Source organism: Bolinopsis microptera, chromosome 5 (assembly GCF_026151205.1).
Source record: "Bolinopsis microptera isolate Bmic1 chromosome 5, MBARI_Bmic_1.0, whole genome shotgun sequence".
Taxonomy (NCBI): Eukaryota; Metazoa; Ctenophora; class Tentaculata; order Lobata; family Bolinopsidae; genus Bolinopsis; species Bolinopsis microptera.
Window position 1 is genome coordinate 11041334 of NC_087076.1, and position 17743 is coordinate 11059076.

A 17743-nucleotide genomic window follows, 5' to 3' on the forward strand; every position below is an offset into this window, starting at 1 on the left:
ATCTTAATTATATATTTCTAGTTTACTTTAGTATTATTATCGAAGACGACACGTGATCCCGCAGAAGCAAGCTTCTGATCTAAGAGTCACAACCAAAATATCAACACTATGTCGAAGCCACCTTTTGGGCAGCGAATCGACGGATCCATTAATGTGTGGGATATGTTTAGCGTCATTCAACTTGGCAGTTGGATGATGTGAATAAGTGAATCATTGCGGACCATATGTTGCTTGAAAAATATATCCTTGTGTTTCAAATAAATCTAAGAAACAAGGATGTTCAAGTGTCAAATGTGTGAAATATTCTATGAGCAATTCGAGGAAGTTATTGGCTCCCCTACAATGCCTGTAACATAATGTGGTGGGCAATTTCTCTCTTTGCGAAATTGATGGAAGGGTTTTCAGGACCTATAAATCTATTAAAATTTCAGCATGTCATGCAATCTTTAAAGAATGAGATAAATGAACTGCACGAAAAGCTTAGCCAGGCAGGAGAACAGGTACTTTCTGTTTTATGAATTTCTAATGTTTATCTCATATACTATTTATATTTAACTGGATTGTGATTAATATCTAACCTCACCTTGTAAAATGTTCCATACAATTTAAACTCAATATAAAATATTTGTTTCTTTTTTCAGGCACGTTTAAAGATCCTATCCCGGAATGTCGACGAAATCTTATTTACATTCCTAGACAATTCTGAAAAACATCATTCAATCACCTGCAACATATTTGTAAGTTGTGACGTTACTTCTTTTTTTATTGGTTGTGAAGTAAGGGGAGGGGTCAAAATACATCTTAATATAGAGCAATTGTAGGTATTGAAAGAAGATGTACATTGTACAATGGTTAAGATGGTTAAAATGGTTATAATGGTTATATAATGGTTAAAATTTAGCAAAACTATTATAACAATTAATGTGCAGGAAGGATACCCCGACCAGGCCCCATTGTGGTGTACAGCATCTGATGACACCACTATCAACAATGCTATCGACAAAATCAACAGTTCAGGACGAAGTGTAAGAGTCTCTTATGAAATAGCGAAATTTCCAACTTTCATGAACTTATAATTTGTTTTAATCATTGTTCGTAGAAAGACGTTTTATGTAAGGGCGTAAATTTAAGCAGGCCATAGTATCTTGTTCGCTATGAAGTAAGCCTGAATACAGGCTCTGATTTACTGACTATATTTAAAATCGAAACAAGTTGGCTGATAGATAACGGTCATAATTATTACTTACTAGTAATTTAAGGAGAAAAAGAGCTGTTTTGACGAAACCCTAGACAATTCTACCCATCGACTCGAAACAAAGCAGAATTATTTTAAGTTCCTCCAAATAGGTTACCAGCTGAGTAGCTCAGACATTATGTAGAACAGTCTGGTTGATAATAATCAGTCAGACAAAAGACTTATCAATCTTACATAAAACAAAACATATTATATTTATTTTACATATTTTACATATTTTACATATTTTACATATTTTACATATTATACGTATTATACGTACAGGGTGGCCCATAAGTGACTACCCACACGCAACCTCTTAATAACTCACGTAATTCGTCTCCAAATTGCACCAAAATTTCAGAGATTATAGATATGGGTCAAACTTAGATTTCCTGAAAGTTTCGTAAGCCACGCCCAATTACAGTGGGCGTGGCGTGACACTCCCTCTTTTTCACTATTGTCTTCATAAAATGAGAACGCTTTAAGCTAAGAACTCAAAATTTTTTGCACACATTTGGCTTGATAATTGAAAACTTTTCCCAAAGTTTCAAGTTCATTGGTTAAAATATGGCTAAGTTATGACCATTTCAAAACTCATCGGATACGTGATCCGAGCACTCAGTCAGTGATCTCGTCACTTGGTTAATGGCCTGTTTGGCTCACATGCACCGCTTGATTGGTTGCAGCCTGCTTATGGGCCGGCCTATACAGCTGACAGCACCTAAAACGCTATCAAACGAATTTATGGTGGTGTCACCATTTCAGGGCTTGTTAGCCCTGCTAGTCACAGGTTCCTTACAATCAATAAAAAGGAATGAAGTCCTGACCTTACACCGTGTGACTTCTTCCTGTGGGGGTGGGTGAAGGACCAACTCTATAAGAGATATCCTATTGCAACCATCACGCAGCTAAAGCACCACCTGATCGACATCATCCATAATATGGACCCAGCGTTTGCTACGAACGCTTGTCGGAGTGTGAAGAAGCGGTGCTTCAAGGTGATTGCAGCTGGGGGACGACAATTTGAACATCTTAATTGAAATTATTGAATTGTTTTTGTGTGGGAATCTTTATTAGCTGATTTCATTTATTGATTTATCCTAAAAATTTGTGTTTTCCTTTCTAGCAAAGTCATCATCGGTATCCAATCAAAGCCTAATGAACCTCATTAATACACGCTAACGCCTTACTCTTGATCAGATTGGGTGACGAGATCACTAATTGAGTGCAAATATCACTGACTGACTGCTCGGATCACATATCCGATGGATTTTAAAATGGTCATAACTCAGCCATATTTTAACCAATGAACTTGAAACTTTGGGATAAGTTTTCAATTATCAAGCCAAATGTGTGCAAAAAATTTTGAGTTCTTAGCTTAAAGCGTTCTCATTTTATGAAGACAATAGTGAAAAAGAGGGAGTGTCACGCCACGCCCACTGTAATTGGGCGTGGCTTACGAAACTTTTAGGAAATCTAAGTTTGACCCATATCTATAATCTCTGAAATTTTGGTGCAATTTGGAGACGACACACGCAACCTCTTAATAACTCACGTAATTCGTCTCCAAATTGCACCAAAATTTCAGAGATTATAGATATGGGTCAAACTTAGATTTCCTGAAAGTTTCGTAAGCCACGCCCAATTACAGTGGGCGTGGCGTGACACTCCCTCTTTTTCACTATTGTCTTCATAAAATGAGAACGCTTTAAGCTAAGAACTCAAAATTTATTGCACACATTTGGCTTGATAATTGAAAACTTTTCCCAAAGTTTCAAGTTCATTGGTTAAAATATGGCTAAGTTATGACCATTTCAAAACTCATCGGATACGTGATCCGAGCACTCAGTCAGTGATCTCGTCACTTGGTTAATGGCCTGTTTGGCTCACATGCACCGCTTGATTGGTTGCAGCCTGCTTATGGGCCGGCCTATACAGCTGACAGCACCTAAAACGCTATCAAACGAATTTATGGTGGTGTCACCATTTCAGGGCTTGTTAGCCCTGCTAGTCACAGGTTCCTTACAATCAATAAAAAGGAATGAAGTCCTGACCTTACACCGTGTGACTTCTTCCTGTGGGGGTGGGTGAAGGACCAACTCTATAAGAGATATCCTATTGCAACCATCACGCAGCTAAAGCACCACCTGATCGACATCATCCATAATATGGACCCAGCGTTTGCTACGAACGCTTGTCGGAGTGTGAAGAAGCGGTGCTTCAAGGTGATTGCAGCTGGGGGACGACAATTTGAACATCTTAATTGAAATTATTGAATTGTTTTTGTGTGGGAATTTTTATTAGCTGATTTCATTTATTGATTTATCCTAAAAATTTGTGTTTTCCTTTCTAGCAAAGTCATCATCGGTATCCAATCAAAGCCTAATGAACCTCATTAATACACGCTAACGCCTTACTCTTGATCAGATTGGGTGACGAGATCACTAATTGAGTGCAAATATCACTGACTGACTGCTCGGATCACATATCCGATGGATTTTAAAATGGTCATAACTCAGCCATATTTTAACCAATGAACTTGAAACTTTGGGATAAGTTTTCAATTATCAAGCCAAATGTGTGCAAAAAATTTTGAGTTCTTAGCTTAAAGCGTTCTCATTTTATGAAGACAATAGTGAAAAAGAGGGAGTGTCACGCCACGCCCACTGTAATTGGGCGTGGCTTACGAAACTTTTAGGAAATCTAAGTTTGACCCATATCTATAATCTCTGAAATTTTGGTGCAATTTGGAGACGAATTACGTGAGTTATTAAGAGGTTGCGTGTGGGTAGTCACTTATGGGCCACCCTGTATTATACATATGTCATATTTATTATGTTATAGATGCAATGGACAAGACTGCAGCTCTTCTTCCGTTGACTTGAGGACTTGAAGGACAAATTATGTTGTTGGACGAGTTAAGAATAGAAATCTACAACAGAATCTTTGCAACATAAACTGACATGTAGTTATGAAAATATATGAATTCTGGTTAACCACAGCTGCAGTACAGAATATTTGCACATCTGTAACTGGTCTAAAGTTCTTGCTTAATTTGACAATAAGTATTGATTGAGGCAACTGGCCCCCAGACCTTCTATCGTTATATGCTATAATGACTAATAAGCTCTGTTTTAGGAGCATACTTAGAGTATACAAATTAGATCTACAATATGCGGATACGTGTGGGGAGGTACACCATTTATAAACACAGTTTATAAATGGTTTATAATAAACAAATGTGACCTAGTTTTATCGGTTTTCATCACCAAAACACTTCGCTCGAGTCTCGACGATTGATGAAACACGTGTTGCTTGTTGTCAAGAGAAAAGACTAACGGTGAACTAGGAATAAGATCCAATCTGAACAATTAGACAATTTAAGAGCTGTAATCCGGTATTGTATAAACATAGCCCAGCTTGTGGATGTATACAGTCTAGGGGCCAGGTGTGGGCAGGTTTAGTGGTTCAAGGAAGTAAATTGTAGTATTATATTGATATTAGTAGGCTCATCATTATAACACATCTCGGTTTGATTGCTGAAATCATGAAGCCTGCCGTGTAAGGTCTGTACCAACTGCTCAAAAGTAAAATTTCCCTCCTGAAAATGACGATTTAAGGGTACAAATAAAAAGCAAACTTTGCTCTTAAATATATTATAACTCTGTGACTTTTCTTGATTTAAATTGCCGTGAATATCAACTATGGGATGTGACTTATAATCTCTAGTAAACACCTTATCTTCGTCGTTTACCCACAATTCTGGTTAGCTCCGATTGAACAAAAACAGCTGAGTATATACTCAAGCTTAGTGAATAACTCGCTTACATTTTCCTATAGATATAATGTTCGGTATCTGGTGAGGATGAAATGAGGCATGAGGCTGCCTGATTAAATACACTATTTGGGGGTACGTGATATGATATGACACTTCGTACATACACTATGTATACTATAACTATTATTCACTAAGGCAGTAGTTATCACTTCTTTAAAGTTTGATTACTTTATGCACTTGAAAACCTGGGTTTGGTGAACTATGATATGTACTGTTACGATTAGGTAACGCGTTAGATACTAAAAAACCCCGATTTACAGCGCCCCGATTTACTGCAAACCCCAATATACCGCGGCCATCTCCTTTCCCCCAAATAGTCCTTAACATCTATAATGTAAACAAACAAAACCCCGATTTACCGCAACTCCGCGGTAAATCGGGGTTTTACTGTATCTAGTTAGGAAAAAAACCAGATCACGTACTACAGTACGTACTGTTGCATCAGCCATCTAGCTAATACAGATATAGTACTAGTTGCTAGATAAGAGAGTAGCGACTGCATTTTTTTTTAAATGAAAATCTTTTCAAAATTTACATACAATATAACATGTGGCGCAAAATAAAATCAAAATTACGTAACATCTAGTATTACTATTGTCTAGAAGTTGGTCGGTCGCGATTGTTGCCTCCTGTTTTTTTGCCGTGTGAAAAAAAATTGAATGGAGAAACAAAACACAATAAAACTGAGTTGGTATCATCTCAGTACTGCTTGATTATATAAAACATTCACATTTCCAAGTAACGAAAAAATCTTGAAAGCCCTGGTAAGGCCAGATGATAAAGTTTTTTGCGCCTAGCTTTCCAGAATTTGAGCCAAATAGTAATACTAACTATGAGTCATTGAGTCAAACTGCTGTAAGTGTAAAGATGTGCGACCTGGGGGAAAGATCATGTGTCTACATGATTGTGTTGCAACTGGAGTATAAAGTATATTCTGGAGTATAAAGACTGTTTTACATAGCAAAAGATGTGCATTGTAAATTGATATTATATCAAGTTTAGGTCCTTAAATTTCAAAATCATGGGGCCCTTGATTCAATGGTCTGAATTTACCCCGTGTCTCAACATTTGTTTTTCCCATAATTTCCCACAACCTAATGATAACATAGCTGTACGAATTATGATAAACCTAATTAAGTACATTTGTTTCCTAACACTGTTTTCTATTCCTAGATAATGTCCGCCTCTCAAGTCCTGATAACGGAGCTATGTACTGCGTTTGGGCTGAGCTCCGCTTCTAACATAGACCTGTGTAACGGGGTGGGGTCCAGCAGTGCTACGCTCGAGTGTGACATGGTACTGTTTGTAGTGTTACTGGGGGTGGGGAGGGGAGGCACGAATAAGTTAAATCGGCATTAGCTTGTTAGCTACTACAGCTATAACGTTACCTGTTTTCTTTATTTGCGATAATTCTCTTTGATTAATGCACATGTAAACGAACCTTAGTACCATGATAGGTTTTCATGTTTTCATATTGGCTGCCTGTTCACGTGACTTTATAATTGTTCAGGATTCGGCCGATGACGCAGATTCTATTCTATCTGTAAGTTACATGGCTGATTTATTATTTCCTAGCAGTAACTGAATTCACCTGTCCCTTGGTCAACGTTGTTGCCTTCAAATCTATGACTACATTTAATCTACACTCGAACTCTCCTTTTGGCTGTGTTCCAAATCATGTTAATTTCTAGAGAGTTGTGCTTATTTGGCTAAACATTACAGGACGATATGAGTGAGGCGGATGTTCTTTCTGATACTAATATGGACAGGTGAGTTTCTTTTAATTTACCTCCTCAACCGTTCCTAAGTGGTGTCATATGAAATGAAATGGTGGAAACACGCTACATTTGATATTCTGAGTTCTGACAGCATACTTGCCGGTTTATTTGTGTACAACGCAACAGCCACTAGCAAACAATCACTTCACCGCTGTGGAGAGTGCCGTCAATTTGGAAAACGTGACTACTGAGCCGCGCAGTGCTATCATGCATTTTATGATATCATGACCATGTTTTGTTTCTCAGCATGACTACAAGTCAATTAAATATCCTCATAATCCGGATACAATTCACTGACATGATTACGTCATATTATCGTCAGTGCATCACATTTTCTGATTTGTCGACAATACTGCATCTCTTTTCAATGAAATATGTTCGATGAATGATGAGCTTGGTAAAACCTGAAATCAATAAAAACCATAGACTAGATCATGAAAATTGTGGTGGGCGGATTGAAAAACCATTTCTTTGAACCGGGGGTTGGCGAGACAGTGGGAGAGCAATGAATTTCAGCACTCAACTTTTCTGTGATCATATTTACAGCAAGCAATCACCAAACCGAGCGAACCAACCATAATTTTCAAGCAACCGTTTAGCATAACATATCGTCGAGCATAATCAGAGCTTGGTAAAGACAACAAATGTAAACACAGACTCCATCCTCACCCATTTTTAATCATTGCTGATTGCACACTGCACTGAATAGCGGGACTAGTAGTTGATATTTAATTGAAAGTTGTAATTCTCATTATTTCAGTGAGGAGAAGGCAGACATAGAATTAATGAAACCGGAACAGTTCGCTTCTCTGGAGCGAATAAAGCAGACTATTCGCAAGGATCAGGAACAGGTATCTTCACATTTTACTCTCATTCTGCGGTATAATATAAATTAATGATATGAACATGGCTATTCTGGTCTCTTGTTTAACCGTTTCATTTACATATTAGGTTAATATTTGGCCTCTTGCTTCAGGTTTTATAGATTTTTTGAAATCCTCTCATATTTTAATTCATACAGTAGGTACAATAACATAAGTACATAGTGAATAAGTACATACCTGACCCATGTCATGTAAGTTAATGCAACGATATCGAAATATTGCCAGACAATTCGCTAATTTCAAAGTTTTGGCGCGTCTCAACTAGCCTGCCATGAACTAAAATGAAATTTTGCAACTTTAAACCCTATCTCCATTTACATGGGATTGTTTTGAAATTTGGAAGGCACAATTACTAGACAGTATTCATTGTGTTGGTGCATGCCCAGTTTCAAAATGTATCCATGAACACTCAAGTCGGAGACATAGATTGAAATTTAAATATTATATGATAACTTTGTAGAATTACAATTGAAAATCACGCACACAATAGGATAACACATAATCGTTGTCTTAAATCTTAACTTCGGTTGTAACTAGATCTCACTCTCTTTCAGATAGCATAATATACAAATATCAAATATTATCATTTTTATCAGCCAAATTTCATTGATTTCATCTTTTATAGTTCCTTTAGTATAACTGGTATGAATATTTATCAATAAATTTCTGTATAAAATGTGACTTTATCTATTTATTCTCACGACTCCGCACAAACTGAAGATACTGTTGTCAGGGCATGATGTACGGGTCGGTACAAGCTACAGACCGAATTATGAAAGAACTGAAAGAGATTTACAAATCTGAAGGCTACAAGACGGGAGTTTACACTGTGTCAATAAACAACGACAATCTTTACAGCTGGGATGTGTTCCTGCAAAAGTGAGTCACGTGTCTTTGTTAATCAGGTTGGGCGGTTCTAGTTCTTGGTCACCAGGGTTGTTCTTGCTTCTATAACAAGTATAAGTTAGTCAGCTCGCTTAACATCAACTCTTAATTTAACCCAGGGTTGATCCGGACTCCCCTCTGATGGACGATATCAAAAAGTTGGATCCCAATCCCCAACACATTCACCTAGCTATAAGCTTCGGCCCATCCTTCCCTTTCGAACCCCCCTTCGTCAGGGTAGTCGCTCCGCACATTAGTCGTGAGTATCCAGTATCTTAGTTCATTAGTGTCAATATCTATAATGTGATAATATATATCGACTCCCTCAATATTCTAATGAGAATACTATATCTCCCACTTATTTGTGGAGCCCATGTTGTGAGTTATTTTCTTTGTAGCTCTTAACAACTGCTCCTGCAGGTGGGTATGTAATGAGGGGTGGAGCAATATGTATGGAATTATTAACTCGACAGGGGTGGAGTAGTGCTTACTCTTTAGAGTCCCTGATTACCCAGATATCTGCTACCCTGGTAAAGGGCAAAGCTAGGATCACATTCAATCACAAGGGTACGCCCTATACCTTCGAGCGAGCACTTTGTTCCTTCAATGCACTTGTGGAGAGTCACGAGGCACAAGGTAATTCATCCATTGTATTTACTTTTCTAATCAATGTTAGATTTAAGTCTATCATCTATGTTAAATTGTACAGTTAAAGTATTTTTGAATTCATTTTTTAAGGATTCGCCTCTCCAACAAAATGTTACCTTTAGTAATATGGTGGCTGTTATTCCAGGTTGGGTGACTCCACCAAAAGAAGAAGGCTGACACACAAGAGTAGGGATCTACATTACTTCAGAGAAAAGAAACACGTGATCGCATGTGGATCAGGCGAAGAAACAGACTATGGTTGAACAAGGCACATGACTTCAAACCGATCATATCACTTCCGAGCATGCATGACTTGAAACATCGCGTTGTTTTTATGAAATATTTTCCTAAGTGCAGCGCAGAGCGCGAATGTAGCTTCCCAAGTTGACTAGTATAAAATTGATAGAATCAATGATGCATTGGTTAAAGTGTGATTGGATCGGTTGTTGTTATATAATTGGATACTTGATCCACTTTCCGAGAATTAGTGTGTGCTTTCCTTTATAATTTATGAGACTTGTCGGATACTGTTTTATGTCCAGTAAAATACTAGATTGGTTAGACTTAGACGAGTTTAAGTTGATTTAATAGAAGAAAGTTGGCATCAGTCCTTCTGATTAATCCTTGTATAGCAACTCGCATACCTCTTCCACCGAGAACTTCAACTAAAGCTGACGATGTCTAACCGATAGTAATACATAATATGATGATTTAATTGCATATTTTATTACTGAGCTTGAGAGTGAAAAAGTTAAAAATCTTGTCTGTTAAAGAAGTAAGAACGTTATCGTATTTTTATTGTTTAAGTTCGTCTTTGGCACTCTTTTTCACTTTCTGAATTGCGCAGTGTTTTTAGCTCAATCTTATGTTTATCAAGCACTTCGTGCTCCAGTTTCAAATTCAAGGCAAACTTTGATTCCAAATGGGTGCTTAAACGAAAAGTTGGAGAATTTGTTAGTTATTTTTTAATCTGTAACTATTTAAATTATCTGTTCCAGAAGGGAGAATACAACTCAAAAATTTCATTTGTTACTCGAGGGGTGATGATTAATCACTTTTCTGTAGACCGAAGCGTGATTGCTAGACCAGTATTGACAGCCTTGCGAGCGCTCCTGTCTGATTAACAGGTCACGCTCGCCCGGATGATGATTAATCACTCTACACTCTACTGTCAAGTGTCACGAGACTTATTTAAGACTTCCACTTACCTAGTGCTTTGACCATTGTTAATGGTCCGGCCCGGCGCGCGCTACTTCTTAGCACTTGCCATCGGGCCATAATATTTCGAGAAGAAAGCGGCGCGCGCTACTCCGATTGTAGGTTTACAACCTACCAGGACGCGCGCCGAGTTCAGAGTTGGACTCGTCGACGGAACAGATATTATACGAGTATCACCCGTTAATACTTCGAAAAAAATTAGACGAGTAACATCCGTCAACTAGTGTCTATGTGGCTCTCAATGACTGTTCGAAACCCTAACCACCCCAGCGAACGCCGCGGGCTTCATGCGCCGCTAAAACGTTTAAATTCCATTTTTATAATTCCCCCAAGACTCCTGTTAAGACAAATTGCGAATGTTTAGCTTTAAAACTACTCTGTTCTTTAAATAATTGTCTTAATTATCGAATACTGAAGAGTTCAATTCAATCCAAGGTAATTTGTTCAAATTATGAGTGATCATGAATGAAAAATGGATAATTTACACGTAAAATTTGCCTCAAAATTTGTTTGGAAAAATGACCATAACTCTGGCTATGATTTGAATTTTGAAAATTTAAAATGCTAGTGCCGCGCACAAAAACGTTCCGCGCATTTAAAACGTGTCGATAATGCGCTCAAACCAATGTCGCGTTGGATAATAGAATCCAGTTGCCTTGGTTTCATGATTCTTTCCTGATATTGGAGCCAGCGTCAAATTTGACAGTTTGAATTCGCTTGTGTTCAACGCGCGTCATCTGTTTTACACGCTGTGTTAATAATACAAATATGTTGATGTACGCTGTGTTTGCGATTTAGTTAAACTGTTCATCGTCCACTGTTGCCCGATGGAAACTGCTTACATCACCTATGCATATGCTATGTTCATTATTGGATAAAGTTTTTGCTGATGCTGTCAGGTATAATTGATAGTCGTTTAACCTTCTATATTTTAAATTAGCTCAAATATGAGAACGCAGCCGATAACAATCGTCAGCCCGTCCGATTTTGCAGACTTCGAACAATGGTATGTACTCTATTTTTAATAGCATGCTTTCATTAATCATAGTATTTAAAATCGTACTCTCTGGAAAAGGGTAAAATACGTAACATTGTGTGTCAGTCATTTTATATCAACTGGTAGATAAGTTACTAAAACTCTTCTAAACTCTACTAAAACTTGAAGTCAACTCTTCAAACATATATCGGAAAACAAACAAAATAAACATAATGCATTTCACAATCGAACATTTTAAATTGTTCTATCTTTCTTCATTCCTTTTGTGGAAACCGGCTGTCCTAACAGGAACGGCACCTCTGGGCGGCTCGTTCACCGTTCTGGGTCTAACCTGGGAATAATAAGTCTTTAATTTTCGCACTTTTACAGCAGGTTTATCGTCTAGTTGTATTTAAAACTAAGGTGCACTTTAAAGTTTCAAAATCTTGTTAGCTGGCAACTTAAATACCTTTTGATATAACTCTGACCTCAGTAAGAATGTAGCAATGAGAACCTGTTTAAAAGTTTAAAATTTCGAACCTCTTTATTCTTCTTAGAGCCAGGTGTTTTATCGAACAGACAATCCTTTAGCTTGAGCTTCTGAGAGAGATTCTCTCCAGTAAAGGGGAGAGGGTAGAAGGAGTCTTCTTCTGTTATCTCTAGGAGTTTGCTGAAGGCGGGGAGCTTCTTGATCTTCGTAGCTACTGTTTGTAGGCATCAGGAAAAGAGAAATAGGCGTATTCCCTTCGCCATATGCTTATCTGCGATGTTGCGAACGACTTGTCTACCATATTGAGAAGTTCTCTGGAAAAAGTGTTAATTGTTAAAATCAATGAAGCGCTTTGTAATACTTATACACAGTGTTAGTAACGTTCAGATAAGTCTATAAACCGGTTTGTTGATGCAGTTGCAGTGCGACAGATCTACTCGTTTATTCTTTTATTGCGGGGAATGAATACTTAAAAACATTATCTTAAACCTCTTTCTGTTGTTGCTTCTGCCTTTCGAACTGTTGATCTTCTTGATATTGAATTGCCTGAAATAGATATATAATATATTGTTGCATCCATATTTATGTTAAGCAGATTGCAGTCTTCAGTTACACTGTACACAGTACACTTCTTCTTCTTTTGATTGGTCGGCGTCGACTGTAAGCCTTCCTTGCGGTGGCTTTCACAACGCGTCCCCATTCTCCAACTCCTGCTGCTAGAGAGAGAGACTCCCAAATTATATACCATAATTATATTATACATAGATATCGACAACAGACTCCGAGAGTCTTGAAGTACTGTTACCACCGCCCCTGGTGCAACCCCTTACGGGTTAACGATGAGGAGACAGGGACTTCCAGGGACGGTCATGGCCTGCTACATGCAACTCGAAGGAGTGTGCAATGTTCCTGTAACGTCACTGTAGACCACTCTTCTGTCGTTGTTTTGAGTGTCCGATCCAAAAACCAAATCCTAGGGTACACGAGACGTGGAAGCCTGTGAGCGTGTTAGAGTCTGTTAAATGATAGAGTCCTAGGGTTACACGAGACGTGGTAGCCTGTGAGCGTGTCAAATCCTAAGGTTACACGAGACTTGGTAGCCTGTGAGCGTGTTAAATCCTGGGGTTACACGAGACGTGGTAGTCTGTGAGCGTGTAGACCGCTCCTCTATCGTTGTTTTGAGTGTCCGATCCAAAACAAAATCCTAGGGTACACGAGGCGTGGTAGCCTGTGAACGTGTAAAATCCTGGGGTTACACGAGACATGGTAGCCTGTGAGCGTGTAGACCGCTCCTCTATCGTTGTTTTGAGTGTCCGATCCAAACCAAATCCTAGGGTACACGAGACGTGGAAGCCTGTGAGCGTGTTAGAGTCTGTTAAGTGTTACAGTCCTAGGGTTACACGAGACGTGGTAGCCTGTGAGCGTGTTAAATCCTGGGGTTACACGAGACGTGGTAGTCTGTGAGCGTGTAGACCGCTCCTCTATCGTTGTTTTGAGTGTCCGATCCAAAACCAAATCCTGGGGTTACACGAGACATGGTAGCCTGTGAACGTGTCAAATCCTGGGGTTACACGAGACATGGTAGCCTGTGAGCGTGTAGACCGCTCCTCTATCGTTGTTTTCAGTGTCCGATCCAAAACCAAATCCTGGGGTTACACGTCATGTGGGGGCCTGTGAGCGTGTTAGTTTCCTGCGGAAGGTGTTATTTGCCTGTGGGAAAAGCGGTTATGCTGCGGTTCTAAGGTTAGTAGAGGCTATTAGAGCCTTTCCTTGTTGTAGAGATGGCTAGTCCCTTCCTTTGCATAGGTTAGAAACACCCATGCACCCCCCGTTCGAGCCACCCACCCCACACCGCGTGGAGGTTCGGTGAGGTTTTTCGTGGGGCACACAGTACACTTACATTCCTATTAGAACTGCAAAGTATCGAAACGATCCATCACACATCCTCACTTTATAATTGTAGTTAAGCGAACATTCTAGACTCTGCTATATTATGCCGTCAGATTATAATATGTGTAGCAGCTTAACAACACGTGCGAGACTGAGACGCGCTCTGATACATCGAGCAATAACTAATAAGTTACACCCAGCCGTCTAAGTCGCGTTGACTATAGCTATATGTCGGCTCTCTCTCTCTGCTCGGTATTTTCACCTTCGATACTGTAATCCTGCTGCTCTTTGTGTTTATAGCCGTCTGAATCAGAAACTAATCCCGGGACGTTGTTATTCCCCAACTGCTTTATGATTCCTAGACCTAGAAAGAGGCATATGAATAATATGGTCAATGCTGTTTTCCACATTCTTCTTTTTAAAGTCACTTCAGTATTATTTATAAGCGTAAAGCAGTTGTTTACTGTATTACTGTGGAGTCATTTACCGTTAATTATCGCGTTATGAAGGGCTGTATCACCACTTGTGTCTCGTTTTAACAACTGAGAGTAACTTAGATTTTCCATAAGTCTCCGGGTTTCGTCCAGATCCCCTATCGTGCACGCATGTTGAAGTTTGTTGGTCTTGGTTAGATTATTGACAAATCCGAGGGCATCTGGAATATCCCGTTTCTGTAAAGTGAATATTATGAATGTACAGTCAAACCTCTAGTCTATATACCGGGCCTCACGGGATATCAAGATAACGCCTACCAGCAGTATAATATTAACTATGAATTCCTGTAATGCCTGGTTTTGTTTTCATACGCATTCATTCTAATTGGAGAAATTGTCACTCACATTTCCTGACACTAGAATTTGAGCATTCCGTTTCGAATTCTTCTTCCTTGATAAATTGGACTTCCTTCTGCGTGGCTTTCTTTTTTTTCCAGGTTCTGCGAGGAAATTTTGATAGCATTCAGTTTTTAAATTCTGTTCAATACTGTTGACATAACAACTATTGCAATTAAGTTACTATATACTAGTTCTAAGATTTCCGCCCTCCTCAGCAGAAGAGCACATTTGTAATGTATGTCATAAACATTACATCACCGTCAAAGCCTAAGAAAGCACGTAAGGAGCGTACATGATGAAGTACGCCCAGCAAAATTTAACTGTGCCATCTGTGGTATATCCCACACAGATAGGCACAGGCTCAGAGCGCACATCCAGGACGTCCACAGAAGTGTGCAGCGACATCCATGTTTGTTGTGCGTCAAAAATTTTAAACATAAAAGGACTTTAAATAGTCACATGAAAAAGAAGCATGAAATGGAGGGGTAAATTTTTCGCGTGACTATTTCAAGTTCTTTTTTAATTTGCAAAATGCAAGGGTTTATACAATAGCCAATATAATTATAGCCATGTTTTGTGCCACTGTCAATTCTATAAAATATCGTGGGAGCTGGATGTCGCTGCACGTTTGATTAATGTTTTTAATTTGGAGTTCTTAGACTTCTAATTCTACAGGGTAATCGAATAGTTCGACCGCCCTTTTTTACAGAACACTACTATGTGGTCGTTCTAAGGGGTATCCCATCAGGTTCCCTCCTCATTTAACCGTCAATCAAGTTGCCTATCATTCTGCTGAATTAACCGATACGAGAACGTCCTGATTGTGGTCGTTGACTTATTCAGCCGAGAAGTTCCAAAAGATTACGCTTGTTTTATTTTGACACAATAGCTATTGTCTAAAAATGATTATGAAGGTAGGAAGGGGACAGGGGTTCAAAATTGACTAATTGACGTGATAACGTAATATGTGAACGGTTCCTATCTGTTTTGTCGATAAACTACGAAATAATGACACTATAACAAGGTATATTTATATTAAACATTAGTGGGTGTCCTGAGAAATGATTTTGTTGCATTAATTACTCTTTTAAATGAAATATATCTATTTTAAGATATCAATTTCTAGATTCGAAGAGTACCTTTTCCGATGGTCTACATTTTTATGATAGATATTTATTTTACGGTGTTAATTTCTAGATTCAAAGAGTACCTGTTTCGATGGTCTCCAAAGCTATGGCGTCTTGTATGTTTGAGTCTGACTCATCATCTGTTTGATCCATGAAAACTAAATACATATAGTAGGTTTTAAAAGGTACGAAAATTATCGGGGGGATGGTTCCCCTATATCCCGGTAACCCGAGAGAATTCAAAGTCATAATAGAGTACGGTTATCTTAGTTATTATAGCATATTTAATAGTACGCTAACATATAATTGTCTAAATATCAGATAATTATGTACATAATATAAACATTGAAATTAATGTTCACAAGTTAGATGGCCATGGTGCCATAAATGTATAATACATTACATTCATTACAGCATGTTTTCATCTAGAACATTCCAGTCTCACGAAACTCAATATCGTATCATTGCAGAGACGTCGAGAAAGGTACATCTTGATCCACACATGGAAAATTCTCAATGGCCTGGCCCCAAATGATATTGGCATGCTGTTCAAAAACAACCCCCGACATGGAATAAAAGCTACTGTACCAGCACTGAACAACAAATCACAGCGTTCTGTGGCAACTCACTATGAAAACTCGTTTGGAGTGAAAGCGGCACAGCTGTGGAATCTTCTCCCCAAAGAAATTAATTCCATCTCTACTTTGGACCTGTTAAAATCGTCACTGGCTAAATTCCTTAAAGAACTCCCCGACACACCTCCGACTAAAGGATACACCGCTACTAACAACAACTCACTCTTGGAATGGTAAATAAATAAATAAATAAATAAAGTCAATTTTTACAGCACAGTAGGGTTTGCATTATCGGTCCACAATTTTTTATCGCCGATAACCGATAATAATTTTTCAATTATCGGCGATAACGATAATTATCGGCGATAAAATTTGGTCAGAACAATTAGCTTATTTTCCATCGATTCAGTGGCTTAATTAATCATACGTTCATGATTTATAACTTCCGTGATTGAGGGTCATGAATTCCCGAGATATCGTACACAAATTGTAAACGCGTAATTTCAAAATAGTCAATTAATTGAAAGTGAAGATCCGATATACTTTACAGTGAACAGTCAGTGACAATAACAATCTTACACAAAGTGGAACTCCACAGCCGCTAAACGGCTATACATTTCGGCTTGAGTTTTCTTTTCGATGTAAGATACTATTAGGGACTGATTTTTTGGTCGCTTGACTTTGGGGGATGCCGAAGATTTATCATTATTAGCAGCTGCATTTTCTATACCGTGTTTAACTCTCAAGTGGTACCAAAGATTAGTGTAAGACCTTTTGGCTGTTGTGCTGAGAAAAGACTTGTCACATTGCATGCAGGCCACGTTGTCCCCCTCTTTTGTGAAATGTTTCCAGATCTCGTTGGTTGACATATCAAGATTAACTAGTTTTCCGAGACACAACAGAAAACAGATAACAACTGATACGTGTAACGTAATCAATCAACGATTTAAGCAAATGAGCGACCCAGGCAAGTTAATCATCGGCATTCGGCAAGTTAATCATCGGCATTTCTCAGGGGAGGGGCGTGGAGTGTGGACTGTGCAGGAGTGTACTGTGTTGTTATGGTGTGTACTGTGCAGTACTGTGTCGGGTTCAAATTATTACCTTATACGGTTGTAACTGAATTGATAGTTTGAAGTGAACAGCTTATCTGTAATAGGGTGGGGCGAAACTACGGGATACTTATTACAGATTTACCGTTTAAACTTTAATTCCGTTGAATTCAAATATGCAACTATCCCATGAAATATGAATACTTTTACATAGTACATACCTTGTTTCACCAATCAACAGTGATAAGATAACATTGCAAATCTTGCTGATTTAAGTACTTAAGTAGCAAATTCAGATGTTTTGATCAGTTT

The 17743-nt window shown here is 38.5% G+C and overlaps 2 protein-coding genes across 2 annotated transcripts; one reads left to right on the forward strand and one right to left on the reverse strand.

Moving 5' to 3' along the window:
• The first annotated feature begins 414 nt into the window (after positions 1–414).
• On the forward strand, positions 415–10656 carry LOC134814908 (ubiquitin-conjugating enzyme E2 Q2-like). Its single transcript, XM_063823244.1, has 11 exons — positions 415–500; positions 642–737; positions 930–1025; positions 6249–6371; positions 6586–6618; positions 6798–6844; positions 7614–7704; positions 8471–8616; positions 8742–8881; positions 9043–9258; positions 9416–10656. Exons 1-11 carry the CDS (start codon positions 438–440, stop codon positions 9445–9447), a joined length of 1083 nt encoding a protein of 360 aa, XP_063679314.1. The 5' UTR covers positions 415–437; the 3' UTR covers positions 9448–10656.
• An 831-nt stretch (positions 10657–11487) lies between these two features.
• Positions 11488–15977, reverse strand: LOC134814909 (uncharacterized). The gene is made up of 7 exons (XM_063823245.1): positions 15888–15977; positions 14684–14778; positions 14332–14515; positions 14107–14208; positions 12444–12500; positions 12005–12268; positions 11488–11816 (listed from the first exon to the last, which is right to left on the reverse strand). Exons 1-6 carry the CDS (start codon positions 15970–15972, stop codon positions 12249–12251), a joined length of 543 nt encoding a protein of 180 aa, XP_063679315.1. The 5' UTR covers positions 15973–15977; the 3' UTR covers positions 11488–11816; positions 12005–12248.
• Between the last annotated feature and the right edge of the window lie 1766 nt (positions 15978–17743).